General features: G+C 38.4%; 1 protein-coding gene across 2 annotated transcripts in view; it reads right to left on the bottom strand.

Annotated features, from left to right (window-relative positions):
- The window catches only part of FAF1 (Fas associated factor 1), a 472,185-nt gene that overhangs the window by 168,251 nt on the left and 288,827 nt on the right, over positions 1-15,107 (bottom strand). For both annotated transcript variants that reach the window (XM_040231204.1, XM_040231205.1), the window contains exon 9: positions 232-327. In XM_040231204.1, coding sequence (XP_040087138.1) covers positions 232-327 — 96 coding nt within the window. The remainder of the gene's footprint in view (positions 1-231; positions 328-15,107) is intronic.

Here is a 15,107-nt window from a genome sequence, read left to right as displayed (position 1 = left end):
CCACCCCAATTCTGTCTGTTTGAAACATGAAATTTACAGAACAAGAAGAAGCACATTAGCAATAATTTTGCTTGGAAAGTTTCTGCCTTTAAGAATTTACTGAAATGTTATTCATGCTACATTAACTCTACCTATTCTTTGCTGTGGCAGATAAAAAAGAATAGGAAGTGGGCAGGTGAGTGGAGGACAGACATTATGTTTGATGAAAAGCTAACTAACAAACATGCTTACCTCTTCAGATTGCTCCCGGGTCTGTGCAGGTGAAGATCTTCTTCCCACTGTAAGTCGATGGCAGGGATAAGAGAGCCCTGATTCAGCAAGACACATCTGTAAAACGTAGAATCCATCACTTGTAAACAAATTGAGGTTATATTTTGCAAAAAAAATTATATTTAGACATTTTCTATTATTTCTGAAGCAAAATTAAAGTTCACTCTAGTAGTCTAGGCATTACATTCAAAGGGAGGCTTTAAAAATCTGAAATTTTTCCACATATGTATGTTACATTGGTCAAGGCTAGTTTTTATCAGACAATAGGCTGGGGCTTCAGGAAACTGCAGCAAGCCTAAAATAAAGCTAATCATATACACCTCCCCACCCTAGCATGTCTGCTACTTTTCTGAGCAGGATAATAACACCTCCATTTCTCAATTCCCAAGGCAATACTCTCTAATCTTGTTTGAAAGTGTATCTAGAAGACTGTTTGCTGAAGGCATTAAAAAACTTTTCTATACAATGTAACAATGTCATTTATGATCAAATCAATATTAATCCAGAAGTTCAGATCATTATAGCTGATGAGTCTATAATACTTATAAAGTACCTAGCACAGTACCTGGCACAGACATTTAGTTTTATTACCATTATGATCTAAAACACTAACCAAGTTTAGCCAAACCAATGAAATTAACATATATTAATTTCTATTGAATTTTATAGTGAGTCAGATATTAAATAACTATTTTGAGATTTAAATTAATTTAGGGAAACGAGAACATGTTCAGTTCATGTTCGAGTTCAGTTCTGTTGCTCAGTTGTGTCCGACTCTTTGCAACTTCACGAACTACAGCACACCAAGCCTCCCTGTCCATCACCAACTCCCGGAGTTTACTTAAACTCCAGTCCATTTAGTCAGTGATGCCATCCAACCATCTCATACTCTGTTTTCCCCTTCTCCGCCCGCCTTCAATCTCTCCCAGCATCAAGGTCTTTTCCAATGAATCAGTTCTTCACATCAGGTGGCCAAAGCATTGGAGTTTCAGCTTTGGCATTAGTCCTTCCAATGAATATTCAGGATTGATTTCCTTTTGGATGGACTGGCTGGATCTTCTTGCTGTCCAAAGGACTCTCAAGAGTCTTCTCCAACATCACAGTTCAAAAGCATCAATTCTTCGGCACTCAGCTTTCTTTATAGTCCAACTCTCACACCTATACATGACTACTAGAAAAACCATAGCTTTGACTAGATGGACCTTTGTCAGAAAATTAATATCTCTGCTTTTTAATAAGCTGTCTAGGTTGGTCATAACTTTTCTTCCAAGGAGTAAGCATCTTTTAATTTCACGGCTGCAGTCACCATCTGCAGTGATCTTGGAGCCCAAAAAAATAGTCTGTCACTGTTTCCATGGTTTCCCCTCTATCTGCCATGAAGTAATGGAACCAGATGCCATGATCTTAGCTTTCTGAATGCTGAGTTTTAAGCCAACTTTTTCACTCTCCTCTTTCATCAAGAGGCTCTTAAGTTCTTCTTCACTTTCTGCCATAAGGGTGGTGTCCTCTACATATCTGAGGTTATTGATATTTCTCCCGGCAATCTTGATTCCAGCTTGTGCTTCATCCAGCCCAGCATTTCTCATGATGTATTCTGCATAGAAGTTAAATAAGTAGGGTGACAATATACAGCCTTGACATACTCCTTTTCCGATTTGGAACCAGTCTGTTGTTCCATGTCTAGTTCTGACTGTTGCTTCTTGACCTGCATACAGACTTCTCAGGAGGCATGTAAGGTAGTCTGGTATGCCCATCTCTTTCAGAATTTTCCACAGTTTCTTGTGATCCACACAAAGGCTTTGGCACAGTCAATAAAGCAGAAGTAGACATTTTTCTGGAACTCTCTTGCTTTTTCGATGATCCAATGGATGCTGGAAACTTGATCTTGGTTCCTCTGCCTTTTCTAAAACCAGCTTGAACATCTGGAAGTTCATGGTTCACGTACTGTTGAAGACTCACTTGAAGAATTTTGACCATTACTATGCTAGCATGTGAGATGAGTGCAATTGTGTGATAGTTTGAGCATTCTTTGGAATTGCCTTCCTTTGGGACTGGAATGAAAACTGACCTTTTCCAGTCCTGTGGCCACTGGTGAGTTTTCCAAATTTGCTGGCATACTGAGTGCAGCACTTTCACAGCATTCTTTTAGAATTTGAAATAGCTCAACTGGAATTCCATCACCTCCACTAGCTTTGTTCGTAGTGATGCTTCCGAAGGCCCACTTGACTTCACATTCCAGGATGTCTGGCTCTAGTTGAGTGAACACACCATTGTGATTATCTTGGTCATGAAGATCTTTTTTGTACAGTTCTTTGTATTCTTGCCACCTCTTCTTAATATTTTCTGCTTCTGTTATATCCATACCATTTCTGTCCTTATTGTGCCCATCTTTGCATGAAAAGCTCCCTTGGTATCTCTAATTTTCTTAAAGAGAATGGTTCTATGAAGACCTACAAGACCTAAAACTAACACCCAAAAAAGATGTCCTTTTCATTGTATGGGACTGAAATGCAAAAGTAGGAAGTCAAGAAATACCTGGAGTAACAGGCAAATTTGGCTTTGGAGTACAAAACAAAGCAGGGCAAAGGCTAACAGAGTTTTGCCAACAGAACGTGTTGATCATAGCAAACACCCTCTTCCAACAACACAAGAGAAGACTCTACACATGGACATCACCAGATGGTCAATACTGAAATCAGACTGATTACATTCTTTGCAGCCAAAGATGGAAAAGCTCTATACAGTAAGCAAAAACAAGACTGGGAGATGACTGTGGCTCAGATCATAAACTCCTTATTGCCAAATTCAGACTTTAATTGAAGGAAGTAGGGAAAACCACTAGACGATTCAGGTATGACCTAAATCAAACCCCTTACGATTATACAGTGGAAGTGACAAATAGATTCGAGGGATTAGATCTGATAGACAGAGTGCCTGAAGAACTATGGACAGAGGTTCATCACATTATACAGGAAGTAGTGATCAAGATCATCCCAAACAAAAAGAAATGCAAAAAGGCAAAATGGCTGTCTGAGGAGGCCTTACAAATAGCTATGAAAAGAAGAGAAGCAAAAGGCAGAGGAGAAAAGGAAAGATACACCCATTCGAATGCAGAGTTCCAAAGAATAGCAAGGAGAGATAAGAAAGCCTTCCTCAGTGATCAATGCAAAGAAACAGAGGAAAACAATAGAATGGGAAAGAGTACATGTTACTTTTGTCTATAAAAAGGAACTCAAACAACACTGAATAGCCTAAAGATGTATTTTTTCCTTGGTGGTAGTAAAATAACACATATTTAATGTAATGATGATATAAAGTTTCTCTATATTACTATTAGAAATAAAATAGGGTATCCATTAGCACACTGGAAACATCCATTGTAACTTTTGGGGAGCTGGGAGTTAAACTGACATATAAGGAAACCCAAATATCAGCAAATTCATAGGTACCAGACTTAATAGTGGGTTAGTTCTAACTACACTTCAAACGTGTTATAATTAGGCTAATTATCTGAAGACAAATACTGGAATGGAAAACATAAATGTCACCTAAATATCTACATAGTTTCAATCATGTGCAGTGTATGCTGTCATATGGATTATACAAAAATTGTGTCTTTGATTATTGTTATCTTTCTTTTAGCCTCATTAGTGGTTTTTGTTTGTTTGCTTTTGCATCTAGATATTTTGGCAGTGTACTTCACAAATGCTAGAAGACCTGATTAACACAACAAACAGACAAATAAAACTTCATTGATTCTGTCATTTCTATCCACCAACATAATTATCACAATTAGCTCAATTTATTTCATTTCAGTATAAATAAAAGCAAAGCTACGTTGAATAAGCAGCATAAGCTAAATTTCAAGCCACACTGCTTTCATTTGAAAAAGGTTCTCCTCCCCCTCTCTGAAATCCTCTGGTAATGAAATAGTAATGATGGTAAATGTCACTGACAATCAGAAGCAGTGTAGTGTAATGGAAAGAGACCTGGAGGAGCCAGAAAAATCTCAATTTAAGTACTGCCTCGCCTCCTGATCTTGGAATAGTCATTTCTCTATTCTAAGCTAGAGTTTCCTCTTTTATTAATTGAGGTGAGTAATCCCTGCCCTAACTACCTCAATGGACTCTTGAAGGGGTTAAATAGGATAAGATAAATAAAAGATGGCTTTGAAACTATAATGAAATAGCCAAAGAGCTTTTTATCACTCCAACAGTCATTATTTATAGGATTGAGAGAAGAAAAACAGTGATTAACTTCCACTGTGACTATCACTGCATACAGTCCAAATGTAAATCAAAAAAGGGTATATTTTGGGAGGAACTGGAGGAAGGCACTCACTAAAAGTACCTGGCACTACAAATGCACTGGCTCTTTAATGGGCTTGTCTCCACAGTTATCAACGTTAACCTTCTCCATTGTTTAGTCGCTAAGTCTTGTCTGACTCTTTTGCAAACCCATGGATTGTAGCTCACCAGGTTCCTCTATCCATAGGATATTCCAGGCAAGAATACTGGAGTGGGTTGCCATTACCTTCTCCAGGGGATCTTCCTGACACAGGTTCAAATCTGAGTCTCTTACATTGGCAGGCAGATTCTTTACCACTGAGCCACCAACTTTCCCCACAGCTACTAATAATTCCTGAAGATAAGAGGACAGTAGTCAGTACTTTCTCCTCAGTCTACAGGTGACCAGGTAGGCCTCATTCTGCACTGAGGAAATTAAAGGGTCAGGAATTTTTAAGTTACTAGGTGCCCAGTGCTGATTAAACACAAGGCATGATGTCTATTTTAAAGGAACATATATACCAGTTGGGGAGATTTACATAGGAACAGACAGAAGAAGGAAAATTACTGCAGTCTCAGTAGAGCTGGGGACCCTTTGGAGGGACAAGTTACTCAGACAGTCATTTCAAGAAGTTAGCACCAAAGTTTTGCTATGATTCATGACAAAAACTTATAACAGATGTGAAGTCAGAAGGCTGAGGTTCCAGCCTGGCTAAAGCACTTAAGTCGCCCAATGATAATGGGCAAAATCATTTAGAATTTTTGTACTTCAGGGTTCTTACTTAGAAAATGATGTAATACAATCTGTCCTTGATTTATAAAATAGGGTAATACAATCTGTTCTCTCTCTCTCTCACAGAGTTGGTATGAAGATACAGAAAGATAATGTATGTGAAATCAAAGATAATGTATGTGAAAGATAATATATGTGAAATCAAATGTGATATCAATATTATCACTGGAGTATTTATTTTGCAAGAAACTGGAACAAGAAAAAGATTACGGCTGCAGGTTTGTTTGACTTTATAGTTTAAAATTTTACATTTAGATATACATACATCATAATAATTAATTAACCTCTACATAAAGGTAATCTTTCAATCACAAGATTGCTTTAATCTAATACAATGAAGGATTGTGACTCATTTCAAAATCTGTTTCAAGTCTTTATTCAGTTTTTTCTGGTTATGTTAGACTTAATTCTCTGACTTTCCATCATGGTAGATGAAGAGATTAAAAATGGGTTCAAAAATTCAGCACAGAATAAAGTCAAGAAAGCTTCATTTTATTATTTAATTCTACACAATTGCTGCAAATCTGGGTATATAATCTTCTGGACACTGAAAGATTGGGAAGACTGACAAAAAAGTAGAATTTTTATGACTAAAATATCACTGGTATCACTCACTGCACATTTTTACGCTAAAATGGGTATGTTGTTGAATGGGTTTTATCGAAAGGGCTGAATGGGCATAGGATTTTGTTATATATGTATTAAGACTTTTTTTTTTAAGAGTAATTTTAGGCGTACAATAAAATGGAAAGCAAAGTACAGCAGCTGCTCAAGTTATTTATATAAAATGGCATAGTATAGTCAGCCCTCTTTTATCTGCAGGTTCAGCATCTGTGGATTCAAACAACTGCAGATCGAAATCCACAGATAGAAGGTTGATTGTATGCATTTAAAGTTCATCTATGTCTTGCCATGTCTTAAAAGTTCATTTACTTTCAGTGTTGAGTGATATTCCTGGATTTGCCATGGTTCATCCATTCACCTATTGAAGGACATCTTGGTTGCTTCCAGGTTAAGGCAATTATGAATAAAGTTTATATGTAAAGTGGAGAGGACAAAAAACTTGTAAGTCTACCATTGTAGTAGATTCTATGAGGGCAAGAATGAAGCCTGTTTGTCTAGTTATTGCCTCAGTTTATCATTAAGAAAATTGTTAATAATAATTGAGTGAAAAAAAATGTCTCTGAGATGAAAATAAATGGCTCCAATGCACATGGGAATCAGATATGACTATTATAACACCTAAAAAACAACAAATTGGAGGAGAGACACAGAATAAAGAAACTCCATAAGACACTTACATCCCTAAAACAACAAGTACATGATTCAGTTCAGTTCAGTCGCTCAGTCGTATCCGACTCTTTGCGACCCCATGAATCGCAGCACGCCAGGCCTCCCTGTCCATCACCATCTCCCGGAGTTCACTCAGACTCACGTCCATCGAGTCAGTGATGCCATACATGATTAGGTTCTATATAAAATTCTCTCACTGAAAAGGTTACCTTTTATTTGAAGGTTTACAAAAGTTCTCATATTGCAGGGTGCTTCCTCAAATACTTTAAGTTGGACGACAACAGACTATTTGGGAAAGACTATTTGGGAAAGAATTAGTCTGAAATAAGGCCTCCCCTCTCCTGTCAGTGATGCTTGAGATGCTTACAGAGCACCTCTGTCAGAACTGGTTAATAAAGGAGACACGGATACTTAATATCAACTTCATGATTATTCTTAGAGGTATGATCTCACAACTGCAAGTGTTGGAAGTCCTTATAAATAAGACTTTAAAAGATATTTTGAAGAATGTTTTGGCTTCCCTGGTGGCTCAGACAGAAAAGAATTCACCTGGGTTGGGAAGATTCCCTGAAGAAGGGAATGTCAACCCACTCCAGTATTCTTGCCTGGAGAATTCCTAGGACAGAGGAGCCTGGTGGGCTATAGTCCGTGGGGCTGCAAAGAGTCAGACATGGCTGAGCGACTAACACTTGGGAACATGATGATATATCATAAGACAGATGATAACAAAAACCCCACAGATGCCCTAATGATACATAATAGAAATGGTATTAGACTAGTACTTTTTCACAAGGACAGGATAAGGCTGAGCTAATATGTGTAAAGCACTAAGAACATTGTCTAGCCACAGTAAATGCTCAACAAACACTCCTTTTGTTATTCTGTGAATAAGGACTTGTAGTTTGGGATAAAATGACCAGTGAGAGCATGAAAACAATGATTCAAATTAATGTTAAATTAATGAATTAATTTGACAAGTATATATTCTATTACATTACCACAAAAAGTTTATATATTTAAACTGTTCAACAAACTCTCCTCTTTTCAAAACTAAGGGATTCTACAGTACTTTTATTTCAAAAATAAGACCACATTTTTAAAGCATGATAGCCACAGTAGGGCTTCCTTGGTGGCTGAGAGGTTAAAGTATCCGCCTCCAATGCGGGAGACCCGGATTTGATCCCTGGGTTGGGAAGATCCCCTGTAGAAGGACATGGCAACCCACTCCAGTACTCTTGCCTGGAGAATCCCATGGATGGAGGAGCCTGGTAGGCTATAGTCCACGGGGTCGCAAAGTGTCGGACAGGACTGAACAACTTCACTTTCACTTTCCACAGTAGGCAAGAATTCAAGCTGATTCTTCCTGTCAGCTGATGACAAAACTGTTAATAGGTTAGAACAAATGCAACTCCATACTGGATCTGTTTCTTTTACTTTAAACTCTGTATGCTATTACTTTTTCTAAAGTTAAGAATGTTGCCAATAGCATGGAAATAAACAGGAAAGAACATTCTCAAGGTTCTGATCTTCAAAGGTATAATATTTTCCCATTCAAATAGAGACAAAAAGTGGCAGAACAGAGAGTAACATTTGTCTTGTTGGAGGTTTACAGGAATATTGTAACCTGACCTACCTATGAGGATAGCTCCAAGAACAAAGGATTCTGGCACCAAGAGGTTTGCAACAACCAGTCACATGCCCTCTCATTTTAGTATAAAAGAAGCCTGAATTCTAAGTCAGGTATGATGATTCTTTGGGACACTAGTCCACCATCTTCTCAGTCTGCTGGCTTTCTGAATCAAGTCACTATTCCCTGCTTCAACAACTCAATTTATCGGCCTGTCATGTGGCAAGCTGTATATGAACTTGGTAACACTAAAAGCAAATTTGTTTTTAAATTAAAGAAAAATGACCCAAATCAAGTAAATCTGCTGTGTTAATAAGTAATCCAAGGAAAGCGCAGGCACTTAAAAGTTCTGGTGAATAGTTAAAGGAACTCATTCTATTTAACAACAGGGGAAGGTTGAATGTACCATGGACTTTTAAAATTAATAATACACATTTGAAGTTCATCTATGTCTTTTCATGCCTTTAGAGCTCATTTCTTTTTAGTGGGGGGAAGAATAATAACCCATTGTCTGCATGTATCATAGTTTATTCATCCATCTACCTACTAAAGGACATATTGATTGCTTCCAGATTATGGCAATTAGGAATAAAGCTTCTACAAACATCTGTGTTTAGGTTTTTGTGTGGACATAAGTTTTCCACTCCCTTCAGTAAGTACTACAGAGCACAACTGCTAGATCATATGGTAAGAGTATATTTATTTTGGTAAGAAACTGCCAAACTGTCTTCCAAAGTGGCTGGACCATTTTGCATTCCCACCAGCAATGAATGAGAGTTCCTGTCGCTCCATGTTCTCACCAGCAGTTGGTGCTATCAGTGCTCTGGATATTGGGCATTCTAATAAGTGTGTAGTGGTATTTCACTGTTCTTTTAATTTGCACTTCCTGATGACATATAATGTAGCATCTTTTCCTATGGCTATTTGTCACCTGTGTATCTTCTTTTGGTGAGGTGTCTCCTAAGGTCTTTGACCCATTTTTCTGAGTTGTTTGTTTTCTTGTTGAGTTTGAAGAATCCTTTGTATATTTTGGATAAGAGTCCTATATCAAACGTAGGACTTTTGAAGATATTTTCTTCCAGTTTGTGGCCTGTCTTCTAACTCTCTTGAAAGCAAGGACTTGAAGAATAAGAGTGTCCTGAGTTCAAAATCACTTTTGCTAGTCACTGTGCGACTATTTACTCAAATAAATATTTTATGTCTCTTAAGTTGTTTCTTTTTATATAAAAATGGATAATATTACCTCTCCTAACAGGCTCTCTGAGTGGATACATTTGCCACATGTAGATACTCCATCATCTAGTTCAGCTCAGTTCAGTTCAGTCGCTCAGTTGTGTCTGACTCTTTGTGACCCCATGAATCACAGCACGCCAGGCCTCCCTGTCCATCACCAGCTCCCGGAGTTCACTCAGACTCGCGTCCATCGAGTCAGTGATGCCATCCAGCCATCTCATCCTGTTGTCCCCTTCTCCTCCTGCCCCCAGTCCCTCCCAGCATCAGAGTCTTTTCCAGTGAGTCAACTCTTCGCATGAGGTGGCCAAAGTACTGGAGCTTCAGCTTTAGCATCATTCCTTCCAAAGAAATCCCAGGGCTGATCTCCTTCAGAATGGACTGGTTGGATCTCCTTGCAGTCCAAGGGACTCTCAAGAGTCATCCAACACCACAGTTTAAAAGCATCAGTTCTTCAGTGCTCAGCCTTCTTCACAGTCCAACTCTCACATCCATACATGACCACAGGAAAAACCATAGCCTTGACTAAACGGACCTTAGTCGGCAAAGTAATGTCTCTGCTTTTGAATATGCTATCTAGGTTGGTCATAACTTTTCTTCCAAAGAGTAGGCATCTTTTAATTTCATGACTGCAGTGATTTTGGAGCCCCCCAAAATAAAGTCTGACACTGTTTCCACTGTTTCCCCATGAAGTGATGGGACTAGATGCCATGATCTTCGTTTTCTGAATGTGGAGCTTTAAGCTAACTTTTTCACTCTCCTCTTTTACTTTCATCAAGAGGCTTTTTAGTTCCTCTTCGCTTTCTGCCATAAGGGTGGTGTCATCTGCATATCTGAGGTTATTGATATTTCTCCCGGCAATCTTGATTCCAGCTTGTGTTTCTTCCAGTCCAGCATTTCTCATGATGTACTCTGCATAGAAGTTAAATAAGCAGGGTGACAATATACAGCCTTGACGTACTCCTTTTCCTATTTGGAACCAGTCTGTTGTTCCATGTCCAGTTCTAACTGTTGCTTCCTGGCCTGCATACAGATTTCTCAAGAGGCAGGTTCAATTGCTCAGTCATGTCCAATTCTTTGCGACCCCACGGACTGCAGCACTCCAGGCCTTCCTGTCCATTGTCGGTGACGCCATCCGACCATCTCATCCTCTGTCATCTCCTTCTACTCCCGCCTTCAATCTTTCCCAGCATCAAGGTCTTTTCAAATGAGTCAGCTCTTTGCATCAGGTGGCCAAAGTATTGGAGTTTCAGCTTCAACATCAGTCCTTCCAATGAATATTTAGGACTGATTTCCTTTAGGACGGAATGGTTGGATATCCTTGCAGTCCAAGGGACTCAAGAATCTTCTCCAACACCACAGTTCAAAAGCATCAATTCTTTGGTGATCAGCTTTCTTTATAGTCCAACCCTCACATCCATACATGACTACTGGCAAAACCATAGCCTTGACTAGACGGACCTTTGTTGGCAAAGGAATGTCTCTGCTTTTGAATAAGCTTTCTAGGTTGGTCATAACTTTTCTTTCAAGGAGTAAGCGTCTTTTAATTTCATGGCTACAATCACCATCTGCAGTGATCTTGGAGCCCCCCAAAATAAAGCTGTCACTGTTTCCACTGTTTCCCCATCTATTTGCCATGAAGTGATGGGACCAGATGCCCTGATCTTACTTTTCTGAATGTTGAGTTTCAAGCCAACTTTTTAACTCTCTTCTTTCACTTTCATCAAGAGGCTCTTAAGTTCTTTGTTTTCTGCCATAAGGGTAGTGTCATCTGTATATCAGAGGTTATTGATATTTCTCCTGGCAATCTTGATTCCAGCTTGTGCTTCATCCAGCCCAGCGTCTCGCATGATGTACTCTGCATATAAGTTAAATAAGCAGGGTGACAATATACAGCCTTGACACACTCCTTTTCCTATTTGGAATCAGTCTGTTGTTCCATGTCCAGTTCTAACTGTTGCTTCCTGACCTGCATACAGATTTCTCAAGAGGCAGGTCAGGTGGTCTGGCATTCCCATCTTTTGAAGAATTTTCCACAGTTTGTTGTGATCCACACAGTCAGGTTTTGGCACAGTCAGTAAAATCATCATTTAGTGAATACTCTTAAATCTACAAAGTTTTTTCTTTTCTTCTTACAGAAAGTATTTAGTATTTTCTTAGGAAGACATTAACTATCCCAATTAGTTCTCAAAGTATGGTGCATAGACAGAAGGTTCTCTTTAGTTTTGGTTTTTTAAATTTCTACAATATTGTGTTGGTTTCTGTCGTACAACAACATGAATCAACCATAATTATGCACATATTCCCTTCCTCTGACTTCCTTGGTGGCTCAGACGGTAAACCGTCTGTCTACAATGTGGGAGACCTGGGTTTGATCCCTGGGTTGGGAAGATTCCCTGGAGAAGGAAATGGCAACCCACTCCAGTACTCTTGCCTGGAAAATCCCATGGACGGAGGAGCTTGGTGCAGGCCACTGTCCATGGGGTCACAAAGAGTCGGGCACGAGTGAGCGACTTCACTTTCACTTTCCCTCCCTCTGGAGCCTCCCTTCTTTCCCCTCATCCCTCCCCTCTAGGTCATCACAGAACACCAGACTTGGCTCCCTGTGTTACGTAGCAACTTCCCGCCAGTTACCCATTTTACACACGATAGTGTATATATGCTGACGCTACTCTCTCCATTTGTTCCACTCCCTCCCTCCTTCACTGTGTTCACAAGTCTATTTTCTACATCTGCATCTCCATTCATTCCCTGCAAACAGGTTCATCAATATCTTTTTTCTTGATTCCATACATATGTGTTATTATAACAATATTTTTGTTTTTCTCTTTCTGACTTAGTTCACTCCGTTTAACAGGCACTAGGTTTATCCACTTCACTAGAATTGACTCTAACTCATTCTTTTTATGGTTGAGTAACATTCCACTATATACGTGTACCACACATCTTCTTTATCCATTCATCTGTTGATGGACATCTGGGTTGCTTCCATTTCTTGACTATTGTAAACAATACTGCCATGAACATAGGGGTACATGGGATACACGATTTTCAGTAACCTTTTAGAGTTTCCATAAAATCAAAATAATTTTTGAAATAAACACATAGATAGTATTTTATTTTTTCACTGTGTTTATACGAATGGTAAATCAATGGTGTGCTGATGTGTGTGCTAAGTCGCTTCAGTGTGTGCTAAGTCACTTCAGTCATGTCCAACTCAGTGCAACCCTATGGGGTTGTAGCCTGCCAGGCTTCTCTGTCCATGGGATTCTTCAGGCAAGAATACTGGAGTGGTTTGCTGTGCTCTCCTCCAGGGGTTCTTCTTGACCCTGGGATTGAACTTGCATCTCTTACTTCTACCAGCACTGGCAGGTGGGTTCCTTACCACTAGTGCCACCTGGGAAGCCTGAAAACTGCTGATAACCTTAGCACAAACCAAAGTAGTGATACTATATTGTGTTTAAGTCTTCAATACCATGTATTCACTGTAAAAACACATATTTCCCTCAAGAATGTTCCTGTTGAATGGGCAAATTTTATTAGTTTTAATTAAACCTGACTTGAGTACAAGCCTTTTAATATTCTATGTGACAACTAGGAAGCATGCATAAAGCACTCATACTGCACAGCAGAGAATTATGATTGTGCAGAGGGAAAAGCACTTATGTAACTATATGAGTTGTGTTCTGAACGAGCTACTTTTTCCAGGGAACACTATTATTACTTAAATAACTGGCAGACGAACTATGGTTATTCAGATTTAGGTGTTAGGATTTTCCACCAAAATAAACGAAGCAAGCTTGTTATTTCAAGGCACAAATCTGACAATATTAATTGCCAATGACAAAATTTGAGTTTTCAAGATTAAAAATTAAAATTTTGGAAAACCATTTATTGCTACCATGCAATCAATATGCTCCTTAATGCCTAAAGACTTTTCTAATGAGATTGGAGGTGATATTAACAGAGTGATTTTTTTTTGACATTATATAATGCACTCTTTCAACATTAGAAAATTTGTGTAATTCAGAGGACCAACACCCTCCAAATAAAGAATGCATGACATTACAAAATTATGCATGGATAAAGGATATATTCTAAGTGTGAGACAGATCAATGGATCTTGTAACAAAGTACAAAAAATACACTGATATGGTACCAGATTCCACATTGAAACTAATCTTTAGAAAACTGTCACTTGTCAAGTTCTAGTTTAGTATCAAAGAAGAATATCCACAATTGTCTGAAAAGACTATTAAAATACTTTTCCCTCTTCCAACTACAACTCTGTATGAGGCCAGATTTTCTTCATATACTTCAGGGGTCCCCAAACTTTGGGATCTAATGCTTGATGATTTGAGGGACCTGATGTAACAATAATAGAAATAGAGCACGGAATAAATGTAATGTGTTTGAATGATCCCGAAACCATCACTTCCCACCCCTCAGTTCGTGGAAAAATTGTCTTCTACAAAACTCCCTGGTGCCCAAAAGGCTGGGGAATGCAGATCATACGTCAATGAAAACAACATATCAGAATAGGCTGAATTCAGAAGCTATGAGAATCTAATTGTCTTCAATTACGCTAGACCTTAAAGAGATTTGTAAAAGTGTAAAACATCATTCATTAATTCTAGTTTTTTTTAAAAAATAAAATTACTTTTCATAAAAATGCTATTCATACCAGCATGTAATGCGTTTATTACTACTATCTTAAACATTTAATTTTTCTCAATTTTAAATATGGCAAATGTCAGTAGATATAATTCTGACTTTCTTAAGAGTACAAAAGGATCCTGAGACCAAAAAGTTGCGAAGTGCTAGACTATGCAAGGTGTACAGGTGAAACTAATTTTCATAAATAAGGGCAATTATTTGAAACAACTGAGAAGGCCCCACAGCATATTCTTCTGTGAAGTTTAGAATCTTCTCAATGTTTCCTCTTATATAATTTTCTTTTAAATAAATTAAAATGAAATACCAAAACAATATGTAAAGACAATTCCTAAAACCCATCATAATTGACCACTGGTTATTTCTGACAAGTATTCTTATTGTTTCAGGGTGTTTATTAGGCCCTTCTTAATAATGCTTTCTCTAACCATACGAATTAGTTCTTAAAAGTGTTTTTGTCTGGCAGCCAAATTTTAGCCTTTCCCCAAATACAGACTTGTAGCCTGTCTTTATTCCTTACTATTAATGACAGACTAAGAGAAATATCAATAACCTCAGATATGCAGATGACACCACCCTTATGGCAGAAAGTGAAGAGGAACTAAAGAGCCTCTTGATGAAAGTGAAAGAGGAGAGTGAAAAAGTTAGCTTAAAGCTCAACATTCAGAAAACAAAGATCATGGCATCCAGTCCCATCACTTCATGGGAAATAGATGGGGAAACAGTGGAAACAGTGTCAGACTTTATTTTTGGGGGCTCCAAAATCACTGCAGATGGTGACTGCAGCCATGAAATTAAAAGACACTTCCTCCTTGGAAGAAAAGTTATGACCAACCTAGATAGTATATTCAAAAGCAGAGACATTATTTTGCCGACTAAGGTCCATCTAGTCAAGGCTATGGTTTTTCCTGTGGTCATGTATGGATGTGAGAGT

This window comes from Oryx dammah, unplaced genomic scaffold, assembly GCF_014754425.2.
Source record: "Oryx dammah isolate SB20612 unplaced genomic scaffold, SCBI_Odam_1.1 HiC_scaffold_28, whole genome shotgun sequence".
NCBI classification, from domain to species: domain Eukaryota; kingdom Metazoa; phylum Chordata; class Mammalia; order Artiodactyla; family Bovidae; genus Oryx; species Oryx dammah.
This window is presented reverse-complemented; position numbering and strand designations above follow the sequence as displayed.